This window comes from Nylanderia fulva, unplaced genomic scaffold (assembly GCF_048542155.1).
Source record: "Nylanderia fulva isolate GAGA-0341 unplaced genomic scaffold, ASM4854215v1 Scaffold29, whole genome shotgun sequence".
Lineage (NCBI taxonomy): Eukaryota > Metazoa > Arthropoda > Insecta > Hymenoptera > Formicidae > Nylanderia > Nylanderia fulva.
The window spans coordinates 1,129,864-1,145,734 of record NW_028190358.1 but is presented as its reverse complement, the minus strand read 5'-3'; the positions used below and the strand labels follow the sequence as shown (position 1 = coordinate 1,145,734).

The window sequence follows — 15,871 nt, the reverse complement described above, 5'->3', positions numbered from 1 at the left end:
AGAGAAGCGGATTTATATATTTCGTGTATTTCAATCATGATTATGATTTTTTTGAAGTTATATAGAAGCTTAGTTTTTGATGTACAGAAGTACATAAGTCGTGATAAACTTTTCTTTTAAAAATCACTTTGTTATATGTCGCCGTCTTCGAAGAAAATATTTCCGAGATTCATCTTCTAAAATGATCTCACTGTCGTGACGTGAAACCCCGAGAGGTCAACGGTACTCGCTCCGGGTTTTCTGGACTCTTGATTGATCAAGAACGCCGTAAAGCACTGCACGTCTATTGCCAGAGATGAAATATGTTTTGTACTATTTTCCAAATAATCTGCTGCTGAACGCAGAACGATAATACTTAATAGTTATTACAATTATTATAATCTTATAATCTCAATTTTATTAATAGTATTGCTGTGAAATTCATTAATTAACTCGAATTTCGAGCATCATCTCAAGTTAATTTCGATAATCTACTTTAGAATCTTATAAATTTATCGTGTAATTACAACCTGAGATTAAATCTTAAAATTTTAAATTATTCGATTGTTACACTCTATCTTATAATACACATTTCACATAATTAAATAAATTATCTAATTTTCAAGCATAATTATTGCTTGAATATAACAAATATATGCTCCTTAAAATATAAAAAGATAAAAAGTAAAAATGTCAGTTTATCATGAGCGTTTGTACTCACTAAATTTATCGTGTAATTACAACCTGAGATTAATAAAATTTTAAATTATTCGATTGTTACACTCCATCTTATAATACACATTTCACATAATTAAATAAATTATTTAATTTTCAAGCATAATTATTGCTTGAATATAACAAATATATGCTCCTTAAAATATAAAAAGATAAAAAGTAAAAATGTCAGTTTATCATGAGCGTTTGTACTCACTAAATTTATCGTGTAATTACAACCTGAGATTAAATCTTAAAATTTTAAATTATTCGATTGTTACACTCCATCTTATAATACACATTTCACATAATTAAATAAATTATTTAATTTTCAAGCATAATTATTGCTTGAATATAACAATTATATGCTCCTTAAAATATAAAAAGATAAAAAGTAAAAATGTCAGTTTATCATGAGCGTTTGTACTCCCATTCTATCAGCGTCTGATCAACGATAGCCTTGTACTACTACTGCGTGGAGCAGCAGCGCAACCCTGTCGACGTTCAGTCTCGTTCGTTTTTATTTTTCTCGCGTGAAATTTATAGAGGACGTATGGATAACGTTCCGCCTTGAGTGCGCGACTCATCCATCGTCGTAAGTAACTGTAAACGAGTTTTCAGAAATACATGGACGTGCACCCAAGAGAAGTCGACTCGATGGTTCGTACATAATGGAATATCGAACAAGTTCGAAATAACAGCGCATAACGCTTCGATACGCGAGATAAGTCTCTCCGGCGAATTGTTCTAAAAAACATTATCCTTACGAAATCGTTAACGAGCTCGCGATTTAATAGCGAAATTAAAATTACATTTATTACACGAGGAAAATAATAAAGTAGGTGGCAGTATAAATCGCTAACAATAAAAAGCTAATTATCTCTCGCATTTGATTACTATTTTTATTACCAAAAGCAAAAATAAAATTATTGCACAAATTTTGTAATATATATTTTAGTTTTAAATAATTAACTTTCATTGTTATATCTTCTATGTACCATATATTTCACTTTATAAAAATTTAAGTAACGATATATTGTATGTTATAAGTCATAATATATCTGTATGTAACTAATTGAGAATACATCTAAACACATTATTTAAGTCTGTGTGGCCATGCAATTTTATAGGCAACAATAAAAAGCAAAAAAGCTACGCGAAAAATCGTTTGACAACCGATTATTTGTTGTTTCAGACATAATTTAATTTTTGTTACAAAATAATTTGTGTCCGTAGAAACATTTATATAATAATAATTATATAAATACAGATTTTATTGAGACTAATTTCTTAAATTTTTAATTAAATTTAGTGCTTCATAGATATGAGAAATGTATGTTTTGAAAATGTGGATTTATGACTGAATTTAACGAATGAAAGTTTTTCTTTAGTATGTTTTTATACGGACGAGTTGCAGTCCGTTTATGTTTACGAATGTTGTTCATTTTTCGTGAAAGACAAGCGTTGTGTTGAACAACACATAGAATAATTCACATTTGAAATTGTACGATCGATTTAGTAGCTGTAACCACACCATACGCAGCGCCATTTATCAAATAGCTTCTTGCAAGCAATGTTCGCTCTAAAACGATAAGAAAAGAAACCGAATCGATAAAGGCTACCATATGTGTATCAAATAAAAATATGTATTCGGTCAAAGAACTCGAGCCACGTATTGAATTGAGGAAAATTTTTAATAATAAAAATAACAACAAAAGCAGATTTCAAAATAATCGCATACGATATCATATATTTAAAAACATATTTTAAAAAGTATTATTTTTTAAATATTACTTAAAATCAATGTATACAATCTATTTCAACGTTACATTTATTTAAATTACAAATTTAAATTGAAGTTTATCTGTTAGATTGTAGATATTTTTAAGAATAACAAATAAATGTGAATTTAGATTTCTTTGAATATTAGAAAAAATTTCTTAATACGTTTTTTCAATATAATATTGAATTTCACATAATATTAAATGTAAGAAAGTGATATAGTACATAAAAATATTTATATGCAGTTATACATTTATATTCCAGCAAAACTAAATAAAGAATAAATAAGCGTAATAATGGCAGAAAAAAGTTTGTAATGTTTACAATAACGCTCACATTTCAGAAAAACAGCTTCATCCAGCAGAATATTATATATATTGTACCATTGTTATGGCCTTTTTATTTTATAATTATATATATATATATATATATATATATATAATTATAAAATAAAAAGGCCATAACAATGGTACATATACTCGTCATAAATGAGCATGCATATGCACAATGCGTTCACTCTAATTGTAATATATAGCGACTATATACATATTTATACAGTTTGCATTTATATATATAGCCTTTTAATTTCAATTTTAACTGTATTGCATTATCTTCATACATTATCAGCTAAATTATAAAAATTATCTTGTTTTTATGCTAAAAATATATTTTTTCATTAATTTAATCTTTATTAATTAGTAAGTGAGAAAAGTCGATAATATCACCCGGGGAAATAATATATAAATTTGTAGTCACCGACCATGCGTGCAACGATTTAATGAATGCTCCTTTCGCAAGAACGCAAAACAGCGGGCAATGTGCAGTCCGCCCATCGAACTTCCGCTCGCTCGATTAATCGCACGCTCTCCCACGAATAATCGCATCTATTTTCAAGATCGCTCGCAATCCGCGCGGAAAAACTTCGCGTCCCGGAAATTACGTGGCGGCAAGGCCAAGTTTTCAAGTCAAGCATGACCAGACTTTTTGTCCCTTTTAATCCGAGCTTTACGATAAGGAGATTGCATCGAATGACCTGTTATAAGTCACCGCTACGACTGAGAGTAGCCTTTAGTGCAGACGATTAAGAAGCAACTTCTTCGTCCATTGCGAATGCATATGTGCGCACAAAAATTGAATTAAATGTTCGTGGTATGTATCTCATTGTCAGTGGTTCACGATATTAAATTTGACCAACAAACTTGTAATTAAAATTTTTTAATAAACTATTGTTTGTTGAACAATTTATTTAACGCCGAGAGAACAAAAAGAACGAGAAAAAAATTCATAATATTTTAATAATTTAATATTTTTAACACATTATTTTTTGTTGTAGTTATATAATGAGATCCTTGTAATATGTAACAGTATGACTATTTCGTTTTATGCATGCATCTATTAATTCGTGAATCTGATCACTGATAATACGTATGCTTTCTTTTTTCTCGCAATCAAAAAATATTATCATTGATTTATTTTCTGAACATATGATGCTTCTAAACATGATTTAAAATAATTTTTAATTTTAAGATTAAAACTTTATTTTGTGATTTGAAACAACAAAATTAAACTAAAATTTTTGAATAATTCTTACTAATTTATTGAGAAGTTTTTTAAAACAAAGTGTTTGTAAATGACATTTAAATTGCATTGAAAAATATTATTGCATAAAAAAATAGAAACATATAGTTTGACAGACGATACGTGTAGTGTGGTCATCGACCTTTGTTTCGAGATCGATACGATATTACAATATTCTACGAGATATAGTATGATATGTTATGTCAAATTTGACTCCATTAATTTTATCAACCAAATTGGCATTTCTAATTCAATATTTGTTGAAGACGGATGCATGTCGCGAGAAGATCGTACGATACTATGATGAAACGCTTGTCACCTTATCCATCCATTTGCCTGTTCATGCTCATGACACTTCATAGTCAGCTAGCTTATACTGGTTATCATGGTATGCAATTTATACATTTATTCGGTAAATTTTTTCTGTGCTTTTATGGTTTAATTTAATTTAATTTTTATGAACTTTTAAAAATTTCAACGAGATTTGCTTCAACTGTGTTATATTAATATAAATACAAATTAAAATTCAAAATGTAAATTACGATGTAATTAATTTCTTTATTCAACTAAATCTATAATCTTTAAACATTTCTGCTCTCTTAAAAACAATAGTAATCATATTTTTACATAATTAATATTACAAATTTATGTTACAAAAACGAAAAAAAATAATTTTCAGAAAAATATGTAGATTAATATAAATTTTAAAATATCAAAAATTAAAAACGCAGAAATATAGGAGAAAAACATAAATAACAAAATGTATACATACATACATAATGTGTATAAATCAAAATGTTATTTTTATAATTTTGTACAAAAAATTCCACGTCAATCTTTTTTAGTATTTTTCCGTAACCTATCAGCCTGTGCTATTTCGAGAAAGTCATTGCCATCTATCAGACCAGAGCTTTCCTCTTGTCGAGCACAGCGCGCACGCGAGAGCTATTTTTCGCAGTTTCGCGAGCAGCAGAGAGAGAGTAGCGGGTCGCGATACCAGAAGATGACCCATTGTACATCACATCTTTATGCGGACTCTTCCTTGTCTGCATTGCGGTCGTAGCTACAGACATCGAAAACGAAAACATGCTTTCTTTTCATTACGAGCACGATTTAAGAGGATTCTTTTGGATGCTGGTAGCATGATAGCATGACACTCCTATCACTCTCTCGTTTTACGTCTTTTCGAAAAAATAACATGTCTCTAAAGATATTTTAAAATATATAAAAAAGAAAAAATTCGTAGGTTTTATTCTGCAGAATATTAAAAATATCGTAACTCTAGTATTTTATAACAGCTACATTAAAATGTTTAATTAAATATATTGATTAAGCGATTAATTAAATGCCGAATTGTTAATTGAGTGCCCAACAGTCTGAAACAAGATAAATAATTTTGTAAGGTTAAATGCTGTGTATTTGTGCGTGCAAGTGACATTTCTCTATGATATAGTACTGCAGGAAAACTGCTGCGCTTATACCACAAAATGATGATCTATTATATGTGCTTGCCGTAGCTTCATCTCTTTCTCTTTATTTGTCTCCTTCTCTTTATCTCTTTGTCTTTTTCTCTTCCTCTCTCTTCCTCCCTCTTTCTCTATCTTTTCTGTCTTATCGTACTTTTCCGTGGCATACGACGAAATTGATACCTGATATTGAAAGACCTCTCCTTTTGTAATATTTTCACCTATACGAGAAAATTTCTTTCTGTATCTTTACAACAGAACGATATCCGAAAAGATAAAAATAGGACAAATTGTAACTTTGGTGAAAATATTATCGACTTTGCTATAATATCTACATTCATTCGATTCTATTCTTCTCGGTTTCTTCTATTAATATAAACTTTTTTTATAAATCGATTTTTTAAATAATATTTGTTTTGCAGAATGAAAAATTAACTCTGTATATCTTTCGTCAATTTAAAATATGATGTATAAATTTATTGTACATGTATATGTGCATGATATTGCAATCGTTGTTTAATTATACGTTTATTAATTCAAGTGCGTATATAAAAGGCTCAAATTTGAATAGATATTTTATATTATGGAGTATTATGGATATTATGAAGTAGTATATTATTACTATCATGCACAACGTGGAAAATTAAATAATGGAAAATGGTTAATGACTAAATATAATCAATATTGTATTCAAACGTATATGTATTATTCAGAAGTGTTTTCTGGTTAAATTTCTGGTTAAATTTCTGTTTAAATTTCTCATACAAATAAAAATTCGTACATCAAAACAAAATAAAACATATTATGCGCATTATTAATCAGGGAAATGTATATTTTCAAAGCATACATATTATATATTATTTTGATATACGCCAATCATAGATAAATAAGAAATTAATCAAATTAAAGGCAAATATTTAAATATGTATGCCAGTAACGACATTGACAGTAATAAGTTTGCTTTTAATTAGCTTAGATCAATAGATTATCTATTTAATTATTATTCGGATTTTTATTTGTATTGTATAAAATTTATTTGTCATAAATTTCAGTTATATCTAATTATTTGTTGCCAAATAATTATATATACAATTTTTTCACTTATATATACAATTATGTTTTAACCATAAAACATATTTCGTATAATAATGTAAATAAAAAATGCCAATATATGGTCAGTAACAACTAAATATTTTTAAGGACGTTACACGCGTGCTGCTAATTTACCAGACGAACACGAACTAGTAATACCACGAAAGGTCAGATCGGATGGAAGTTTTGTATCTCACCAAATACCTCATCACTTTGAATGTTCTTTCTATCGAAATCGAAACATTTCGACATCCGATGGTGCTGTTCACTATCGTTTACGTATTGGGCACAAAGAGCATCACATCGAGCTATATCCCAATTACCGACTCCTTGGACCAGCTGCGATAGTCGAAAAACATCAAGGATCGCAGGATTTTTTGAATAATATGCGATTGAAGCGATTACGAGATACGCAATGCCACTATCGGGCCCGTGTGCGCAACGAATTGGAAGATAGTGCTTTATCCACCTGTTATGGACTTGTTAGTTGAATATCAATTTGTTCAATTGATTGTGAAGTATTGCGTGATTGCGTCTGTAAAGCATGTGAAATTTAATTGATTAAACTCCAATTGCATCTCTATTGTTGTGTGAAATGTTGTATATAAAATAGGAAAAGTTAAAAAAAGAGAAAGCGGATGGAAATTCTTAACCTTCGATAAAAATATAAATCAGCTATAAATTTTCAACAATTACGCTCTCCCATCCCTTTAAGATTCGATTATTTCAATCTTCAGGTTGGATACATCAAAACGAAACATGCATGGTACATGATTGAACCAGTAGCCGGGCATGACTTTACCAAAGAAATAGAACATCCGCATATTGTGTATAAAAGGAGTCCGGACGATTTTCAAACTACTGATATGCGGAATCTTTGCAACGTCATTAGCAATACATCCAGGATCATTGCCAAGCGTGCTTTGAATCCGCCGAAGAAAGCGCACGCAAACTCAAACGAGAACAAATCATACACGCTAGAATTGCTGGTCGTATTGGACAAATCTTTGTTAGATTATTACAAAAAACCGTCGTTTGACGTCGAAAATTATATACTGACGCTCTTTAACATGGCGAGTTAAAAATTTGAATCATCTTTTACAAATTAATTTTTAATAGAGATTTTAAGAGATTTCTTTTTTCAGGCTACAGGGTTGTTTCACGACGTCAGCTTAGGTGTACACATGCAATTGACTATAGTGAGGATTATAAGATTAGAAGTGGAAGGAAATGAAGTAAAGTAATCGACAGAAATTTGCACATACACACATATATGCTTATATGAAACTATTTAAACGGTTTCACAATTTATAGAATTTACGTATTTAAGGTGTTGCGGATCTGATACTTTAATAAATATATATATTGCAGTTGAATTTGTCGCTAAATCAAGACGCGAATGCGACGTTGAAGCGTTTCCAAGAGTGGCAATACTCCATGAATCCTGGCGATGATTCTCACCCAAATCACCATGATTGTGCGATTCTCATTAGCAAGTATGCGCAGCGCAGGCAATCCTGTCGGAAATTCAATATAATTTCGAGATTTACGGATATTCACCCTTCTGACGATGACTTGCCAGGTTAAATATCTGTGTCTCGAGAAACCTCTGCGGTTTCACCGGAACATCCACGATTGCTGGTACGTGTGATCCTTTGAGAGGCGCAGCCATTGTGAGAGATGCCGGTCTGCCAACCGGTTATCATATAGCTCATCAGATCGGCCACACGTAAGCGTGTAATTAATTTCATCCGCTCCGAGCTGATTAATAACGCGGCGAGAAAAACTTGGAAAACTAATTATGCCACATCGTAAAAACGTTATAAAGGCAATTCTGGAACGTACACATCATTCTCGCGTATGAAATATCGTACTAAACAACCACATTAATTTTGTAACGTTAATCTGACGTATTATACGCGCGATATAATGTACGCGCGCATGTATAAATATATGTAACATTAATGTGGCGAACAGTTTCCGTTTTTATCATAACGGATGTTTCATATACCTTCATTTCGACCGAGGGAACATTCTAGAACGGATATCGTCCCGATAGTCGTTCCCCTTCGGTCGGTTACACCATTGACTGGTCCCTTTTTGCAGCCGGCGATGGGGAAAAAAAGTCGAAATAAATTCCTAAAGACCATTTCTTTGCCCGAGAATGGAAATAATGGTATGCCATGGTGTCGTCGTAAATAAGTCACGGTCGAGATCGTTGTTTAATGTATGAAGCGGCTCCTTGTCGTCGTGTGCCCCCGGAATGCCTTTTAAGAGCGCGAGTTCGGGGACGACGCGCGTGCCCCAATAAATATTCTACTCCGAAAAGCCGATTTTCTTTTTCTCATTACCAGCCTGGGTATGTCCCACGACGTGCAACGGGAGAACGGCTGCCACGGTATAGTTTATCACGGGAACGGATACGCGGAGACCACCGTTATGCATCCCGGCGACATGTACATCACGAAAAAATGGTCCGAGTGCTCTCGGCGCTACCTGCGCTCGTACATCGAGTGAGCTTAATGCTTGTTGCTTTTTCGTTGGCGGCTTTATTAAAGTTCGCTGGCAACACAAAGCTGCTTTCCTCATCTACTCCACGTGTTCTCTAGGACCTGAGAGTTACAAAATGCCTCATCTCTACGGCCGTAAATTTCAATTTAAATTAACACCAGCTCAGTCGTTGTCTCCCGTAAAACTCGATAGTAATACGATGGTGATGTGAAAAGGGGAACATAAACTAAAAAATATTACTATCAATTTTCGTACAACTTATTTTTGAATCTTCAGATTAAAGGCAGAATAATTCTATCGATTTAAACATTATTTCTCTGTTTAAAACTTATTAAAGATGTCATAAATTCTGATTCTTTTTCCTTCAGTAGATGAGGAATCCAACTTTAGATTGCGATGTATGACATACAACAAATCAAATGATAAGACTTTAGAATAGTCATTGATTTCAGGCAAGGTTTGGGATTCTGCTTAGAGGACGAGCCGCAAGATCATCATTTTCTCGCTGCGGAGATGTTACCGGGAGTGATGTATAACGGTGACGATCAATGCCGTTTACAGTATCGATTAGACGCTCGGCAGTGCGATATGGGAATCGTAAGTCAGGCGTGGATTAAGAACGCAACCATGTTAAAAAGTAATATCGCGTCACAACTGATGGTGAAAACGTGTAAAGTATAATCAACGTCGTTAATAAATCCGATAACGATGTTGATTATTGTGTTGTATCAGTGACTTGTGAACCCACGTCGCCCGTAAAGAGGCACCATCTGCTGTTCGCATCTATAAGCCTTTGCCTTTGCGGCCTACCTTATCCGTTTAGGAAAATACGCGCGGCGATTGCGCACAGTCTTAGATAGGAAGACCGGAGGAGTCGAGATATCGCATCGAGATATCGCGATCGGCATGAATTCAACTAATTAAAGCGAAACGATCCCGTTCTCGTTTTCAGACTTGCGAGACCCTCAGGTGCGCCATTCCCGGTAGAGGTTGCGTGTCTAGCAAGAAACCACCTGCGGAGGGCACCTCGTGCGGTGAGAAAAGGGTAAATTATCACTTACGAATAAAGAAAGTGTAAAGTAAGGTACAAAGAATACGATTCGCGTCCCTGATATCGCGAGAGCTGTGATAAAACGAAGAAAAATAATTGATAATTCATCAATTTTAAGACTATTTCTCACGATAAATATTGTTTTGGAAAATTTGTTCAATTATTTCTTTTTCCTTCATTTAAATAATTCCTTAAGTTTTTGTTCCTGGACTACAATATCATGTAATTCTTGGAAAAACAGTAAATAGCTTTTTTAAATCTTGAAAAATTGATTTTAAAGATAATAATTCAATACCTTCTTCGTCCCAACTTAAGGAAGGTAATTTATTTTGAACTTATTAAGAATTTACAATAATTACACAGCTCTTGCATGTATATATTTACTGTAGTTTACTTCAGTATATTACCCGTTAAGATATTCACTTCAGAATATAATTAATAAATAAGTTCTTACTCGTTTTCGAGAGACTTAAAAGCGTATCAAAGCGTAGATTCAAAGAAGAATTACATATTAATAATTTAATCAGGATTCTCGAAAACTTTCACCGAGAAACTATTACATCAAAAAAGTTTTGATATTTCATGAAAGATATAAGGCAAGGAATATATATAACAGAAAGCTAAGGAATCTATTTGGGTTCATTATTAACCATAAAGAGTGCATCTTTTTAGAATTAAAACCAGTAGTTACCAGTCTTAGTTAAGTTTTATTTGCCCTTAAGGCCACAAAGTATATAGCAACGTTTAAGACTGCAAATTCAAGTATTCGCAAATATATTCAAATATTAACAATTGCGTAAATACATTATAAATTGTTTATAATAATATTTTTACGAGTTTATAAAAAATAGAATTTTATGCAATTGTTTTATTCAAAAGATTTATTTAAAACTTAGGTAGCAGAATATAGTATAATCGGTGCATAAGTTATTTCAGGCATAAAAGAATTGACTCGAACATGTATCTAAAGTTCATAACTTTTAGGAAAAAGCAATAAGATTGACTGATCGAAAGAACTCGATATACAAAATAGAATATAGAATGCGAAGAACAACCTGACATATTTCTCATAAAAATTCACATATCGTCAGATAAAACTCGTTTCAAGTCGCGTCACGGATATTTCGGAAATCGAAACAAGGCAAGTCGACCGAAATGTATTTTTTTTTTTTTTTTGCGGCCGATCAAACATGCGCGGCTATACGTGATGCTGCAAAAGGGATTTTAGTGAAAGCGCGACAAAAACGTGATAGAATGTAAATGCGCGTGTGGTTATAATGACGAGGCGACGAGCGGTGTCCAAATACCAGACATCAACGAGATATCAGATTTGGGTGACAATATTAATAGTCGGGCGTGCCGAAGCATCGAACCGCACAGACGGGAGTCATTAGCGCCCGGTTCGACTACCGTTTCGGGATGTCGGTGAGGTCGAACATCACCATTGAGAAATGAAGCTCGTCGTGAATCCTGGCTGGCGAATAATCTCTAATTGCCCGAGCGAGCCCTGAACAAAGTCGAATGATCGACGCGCGCGAATCGAGCCAGCATTCAATCAAAACAAGCGACGAGTCTTATCCTTATTGCGAATCTGGCAAATATCCGAATATCGATCAATCAATCGTGTAAAATAGTTAATTTCAAGAATAAATATTTTTATTGAATAAATATTAGTTTCAAAGAGAATAAAATGTGTTCTAAATGAAAAATCAGCCGAGATATGCATATGTAACTCTTTAAAGATCTGCCAGGAAAAAAGATGATTGATTTAACAAAAAAGACATTTGATATATTTCATTTAAATGATTCTACGTAAAAAAAGAAATATATTTCCGCTTGATGAAATTTAGTGAGTAAAATTGGACGAGGCGCAGGGGATTGCAAAGTTTAAAAAAATTGAAATCGAAGTGATAACATCGGCTACAAAAATAGATCGACCCACCTACATGCGTAAAAAAAATTCAGTTTGTTCGTATGTCTGTTTCACAACAGCCGAATGCAATCATCGTGGAATAAAATAGACAAATAGATGCGCAAATGTAGTTCGTGAAGCGAAGAACAATTATCTCGTCGCAACAATTATCGGTCGACAGAAAATTCGATGCTTTAGCATGTTAACGCGGAATCGAGCGCATACTTTAATGCGGACATTTTAAAGGGAAAAGTGAGATAGCTAGATTCAAGTAGTCGTTTCAATGAAACAAGAAAATATTCTCGAGAATTTGTATAAGATAATGAGAGAGAGAGAGAAAGAAAATGAGAAAAAATTAAAACATATGTTACATGAAAGACATAAATTTCAATATTTCTCAGCATACATATGTATATATAATTATTATTTTTAAATTGCAAAATTGTTCTACTGCGACATAGTGAAAGATGGAAATATTATGGTACCTGGCAGACTTTGAACAGCTCAAAGTAACTTAAAATTATAAAAGTTGTAAGCGGACTCGGTAATTATTCGCATCGCAGAATAATGTTAACGATTTTAATGGAACAAGATGGAGACTCGAAAAGAGCACAAATATCTCTGTATAATAAATGTTCGCGTCGCGCTTTTAAGAGACGTACATTATTTAGTTTCGTGCATAATGCACACTCCTCCGTGCCTTTTCGTTCTCCGTGACGTAAGTTACTCTTAGTGCCGCGGCTAATGACTGTTACAGTGGTGTTACCGAATGAAGTGTCTGATGGTGGGAGAACGACCCGGAGTAAGAGACGGCGGTTGGGGCGCCTGGTCCTCCTGGAGTAAGTGTTCTCGTACCTGCGGTTCCGGCGTCGCATACGCCGTAAGAAAATGCAACCAACCGTCCCCGTCTAGAGGCGGCTCTTATTGCGTCGGCGACAGGAAACGTCACAAAATCTGCGCCACTGATGTTAGTCTCGAGAGTGCTCACATACAACTTTTCTGCAAGCATATCGCAAACTTCCGACTTATGCGACAATCGCATATTCCATGTGATTGTCACAGAAATCGGAAATGCTTTCTTCTTGGTATAAAACATTTCACGAGCGTGACGAATGACAACGTTCCCACGCTCGTAAATAAAGAAAAAATAAGTATTGTGCTTTTAGAAAGACTCGCAGAGAAGCTGTAGAGCTGTCAAAAAAGTAGAGCTTTTTTTAATACATAAAGCGATATTAATATCGAATCATTTTTAAAGCCCTGCGAAATCGGTGTGCCATCATTTCGTGACGTACAGTGCGCTGAATTCAATGATTGGGTATTTCCGGAGGACGGAAAGGTTCATCAATGGACAGCATACAATTTACCGGAAAGTAAGATTATAAGCAAATCTTTTCAATTTTCTGTCAACTTTGCGACTTATTTTTTTTTTTATCTAGACTTGAAGATGTCTGAAAATCCCTGTGCTCTTTATTGCATGAGCGAAACTAATTTAGTGACCTCGTTGAGACCGAAGGTAGTAGACGGAACTACTTGCTACAGAGGTATTCGAGATATTTGTATCGGAGGTGTTTGCAAGGAGATACCCTGTGATCTACGTATGGAATCAACTGCTGTTGAAGATGTTTGCGGAATTTGTAGAGGCGACAGCACATCGTGCATGTTAAAACAAGGATCATTATCATTTATGGCTCAAACAGGTAAGAAAAAAGCGTAATATACGTATATCAGAATTGATAATATTAGAGAGAGTCGGAATAAATAAAATTCAGTTATACAAGTTTGAAATACGCGTCATTTATTAACAAATATATACATAAAGATTTTATTTCGTCTAATTACGTACATTAAGATTTTCTTCCTGTAAAATTTTAAAAGAGAGACCTTTATTGACTGTCGAAGAAAATCTTAGAATTATTAAAACACTTTTATATTATTTAAAATATTTCAAAGGTGATGGTTGAATTTTATATCAATACTTTTAAGCGAATCTCTTTATCGATTCTTCTCTTGAATTTTTTATAATAATATTCTTAATAACTCTCCCCTTCCTTTCTTTCCCTTCCTCTCTCTTTTATTTTCTCTATCTGTCTCTTGCTCATTCGCCCTCTTTTTCTTTTATTATTTCACATGGAATTTCGCGGCTTGACAAAAATACCGATAAACTTCATGTCATCGGCACAGCAAGGCGAATAGTAAAGTACGGGGGGAATGGAAACTCTTTCGTGAATTAAAATTCCGCGCGAGCAGAATCATAAGGCGCGCGTTCAGCCTTCTCTTCCAGAGGAATTCTGAGCGGCGCTTTGAGCACCGCGACAGCCAAATAAATCTTTCCGTACTACATGGCAAAGCGACACTGCACCAAAATTGGAATCTTGACGAATAATACTGCGAGGTAGATTTTCGCAATAATCTCTCCAGTGTGAACTTTCGCGTTAAGGACTCAAGAAGATAACGGACATACCGACCGGCGCGAGGAATATTCGCATCGAGGAGACGGAACCGACGAAGTCTAGGATCGTAGTGCGCACCAAAAGTACGAAAACCGTGTTAATTGACGGGTAACTAAATATTTTCCTTTCATTTTGCTCGTATTTATTTCTATAACATTTTTGAGAAAATTAACGCTGATTATCTTACTTTATGCAAGATTCATGATCTAACGTTTCGAACAGTATTTAATCTCCTGCTATGTTTCAACTCCTTTTTTTAAATCAATCTTACGTCAGAAGAATATTAGCGATACTACTCAACTAACTTATTCAATTAACGCTACGACGTAATTATCTCAGTAATTAACACCATAACATAATTATTTCAGTAATAGCCTAGGAATGTTCGATGTGCCAGGCTCTAAGGCGTGGCTAGGAATGATAAGGCCAAAGCAAGAAGCTTTAAATATACCAGGACCCGTCACTGAGGACTTGGTTATATTGGTAAGCATATATAATAAATGCATTCCGTTAATTAGTCATTTTTCTCGACAAATCGATAACATATCTCGAACAGGGTGTTGGAACGTGTGCAGATGCTATAGGCACAAGAACTGGCAAGAAGAAATGCGTTTTCTAAGATCATTTATAATTGCATAGCTGTAGCTATAATCAACTGTTATAATTTTCTATGCGAGTTTCAAATTGAATTTTTTTCTAATTTTTACTTAAAATTTACAACATTTTAAGAAATTGTCAAAAGATCAATTTTATTTTTTCGTAATTTTAAACGCAGTACCCATTTTTCTCTTCAACTTGAAGTAACGACTAAATTATCTTGGAAATTGAAGAGAAATCTAATTTTTTTATTCTTTGCCAGTCTTTTCTTAACAACCAGTGAATCTGACAGGTTTTACCAAAGGAGAACGTCACATTGAAATACTCATTAGGATTGAAGCAACGAATTCGCCGTAAAGCCGAGTTCTCTTGGGACTTCATCGACTGGGAAAAATGCTCAGCAGGTTGCGGGCCGGGAGAGCAGATATCAAAACCCCGTTGCATAGAAAAAATCGGTGGTCTAGTAGACGATAAATTTTGCAGAAATACCACTAAACCAGACGCAAAGGTCAGACCATGCAATCAAGCTCCCTGCATACCGCGGTAAGTCTATGTGTTTACGGTTTTCCTCACTTGTAAAATATTTACAGACATATGTAATTATATAAAATCTCTTACGCGTAGACAGTAAATAATAATACAAAGTAATAATTATACACATATTTATATACATATCGCCTTCATATTACCAGCGTACTTCGCTGATTATATCACATCCACGTGTTGGACAGAATAGTTG

The 15,871-nt window shown here is 33.6% G+C and overlaps 1 protein-coding gene across 1 annotated transcript in view; it reads left to right on the top strand.

Moving 5' to 3' along the window:
* The window catches only part of LOC114933104 (A disintegrin and metalloproteinase with thrombospondin motifs 12), a 33,479-nt gene that overhangs the window by 14,363 nt on the left and 3,245 nt on the right, over positions 1–15,871 (top strand). The window contains exons 2-15 of the mRNA XM_029305569.2: positions 6,720–7,093; positions 7,349–7,684; positions 7,757–7,846; positions 7,983–8,107; positions 8,194–8,340; positions 8,966–9,124; positions 9,575–9,719; positions 10,075–10,167; positions 12,843–13,052; positions 13,341–13,455; positions 13,522–13,782; positions 14,523–14,643; positions 14,904–15,018; positions 15,425–15,675. Coding sequence (XP_029161402.2) covers positions 6,720–7,093; positions 7,349–7,684; positions 7,757–7,846; positions 7,983–8,107; positions 8,194–8,340; positions 8,966–9,124; positions 9,575–9,719; positions 10,075–10,167; positions 12,843–13,052; positions 13,341–13,455; positions 13,522–13,782; positions 14,523–14,643; positions 14,904–15,018; positions 15,425–15,675 — 2,542 coding nt within the window. The remainder of the gene's footprint in view (positions 1–6,719; positions 7,094–7,348; positions 7,685–7,756; positions 7,847–7,982; positions 8,108–8,193; positions 8,341–8,965; positions 9,125–9,574; positions 9,720–10,074; positions 10,168–12,842; positions 13,053–13,340; positions 13,456–13,521; positions 13,783–14,522; positions 14,644–14,903; positions 15,019–15,424; positions 15,676–15,871) is intronic.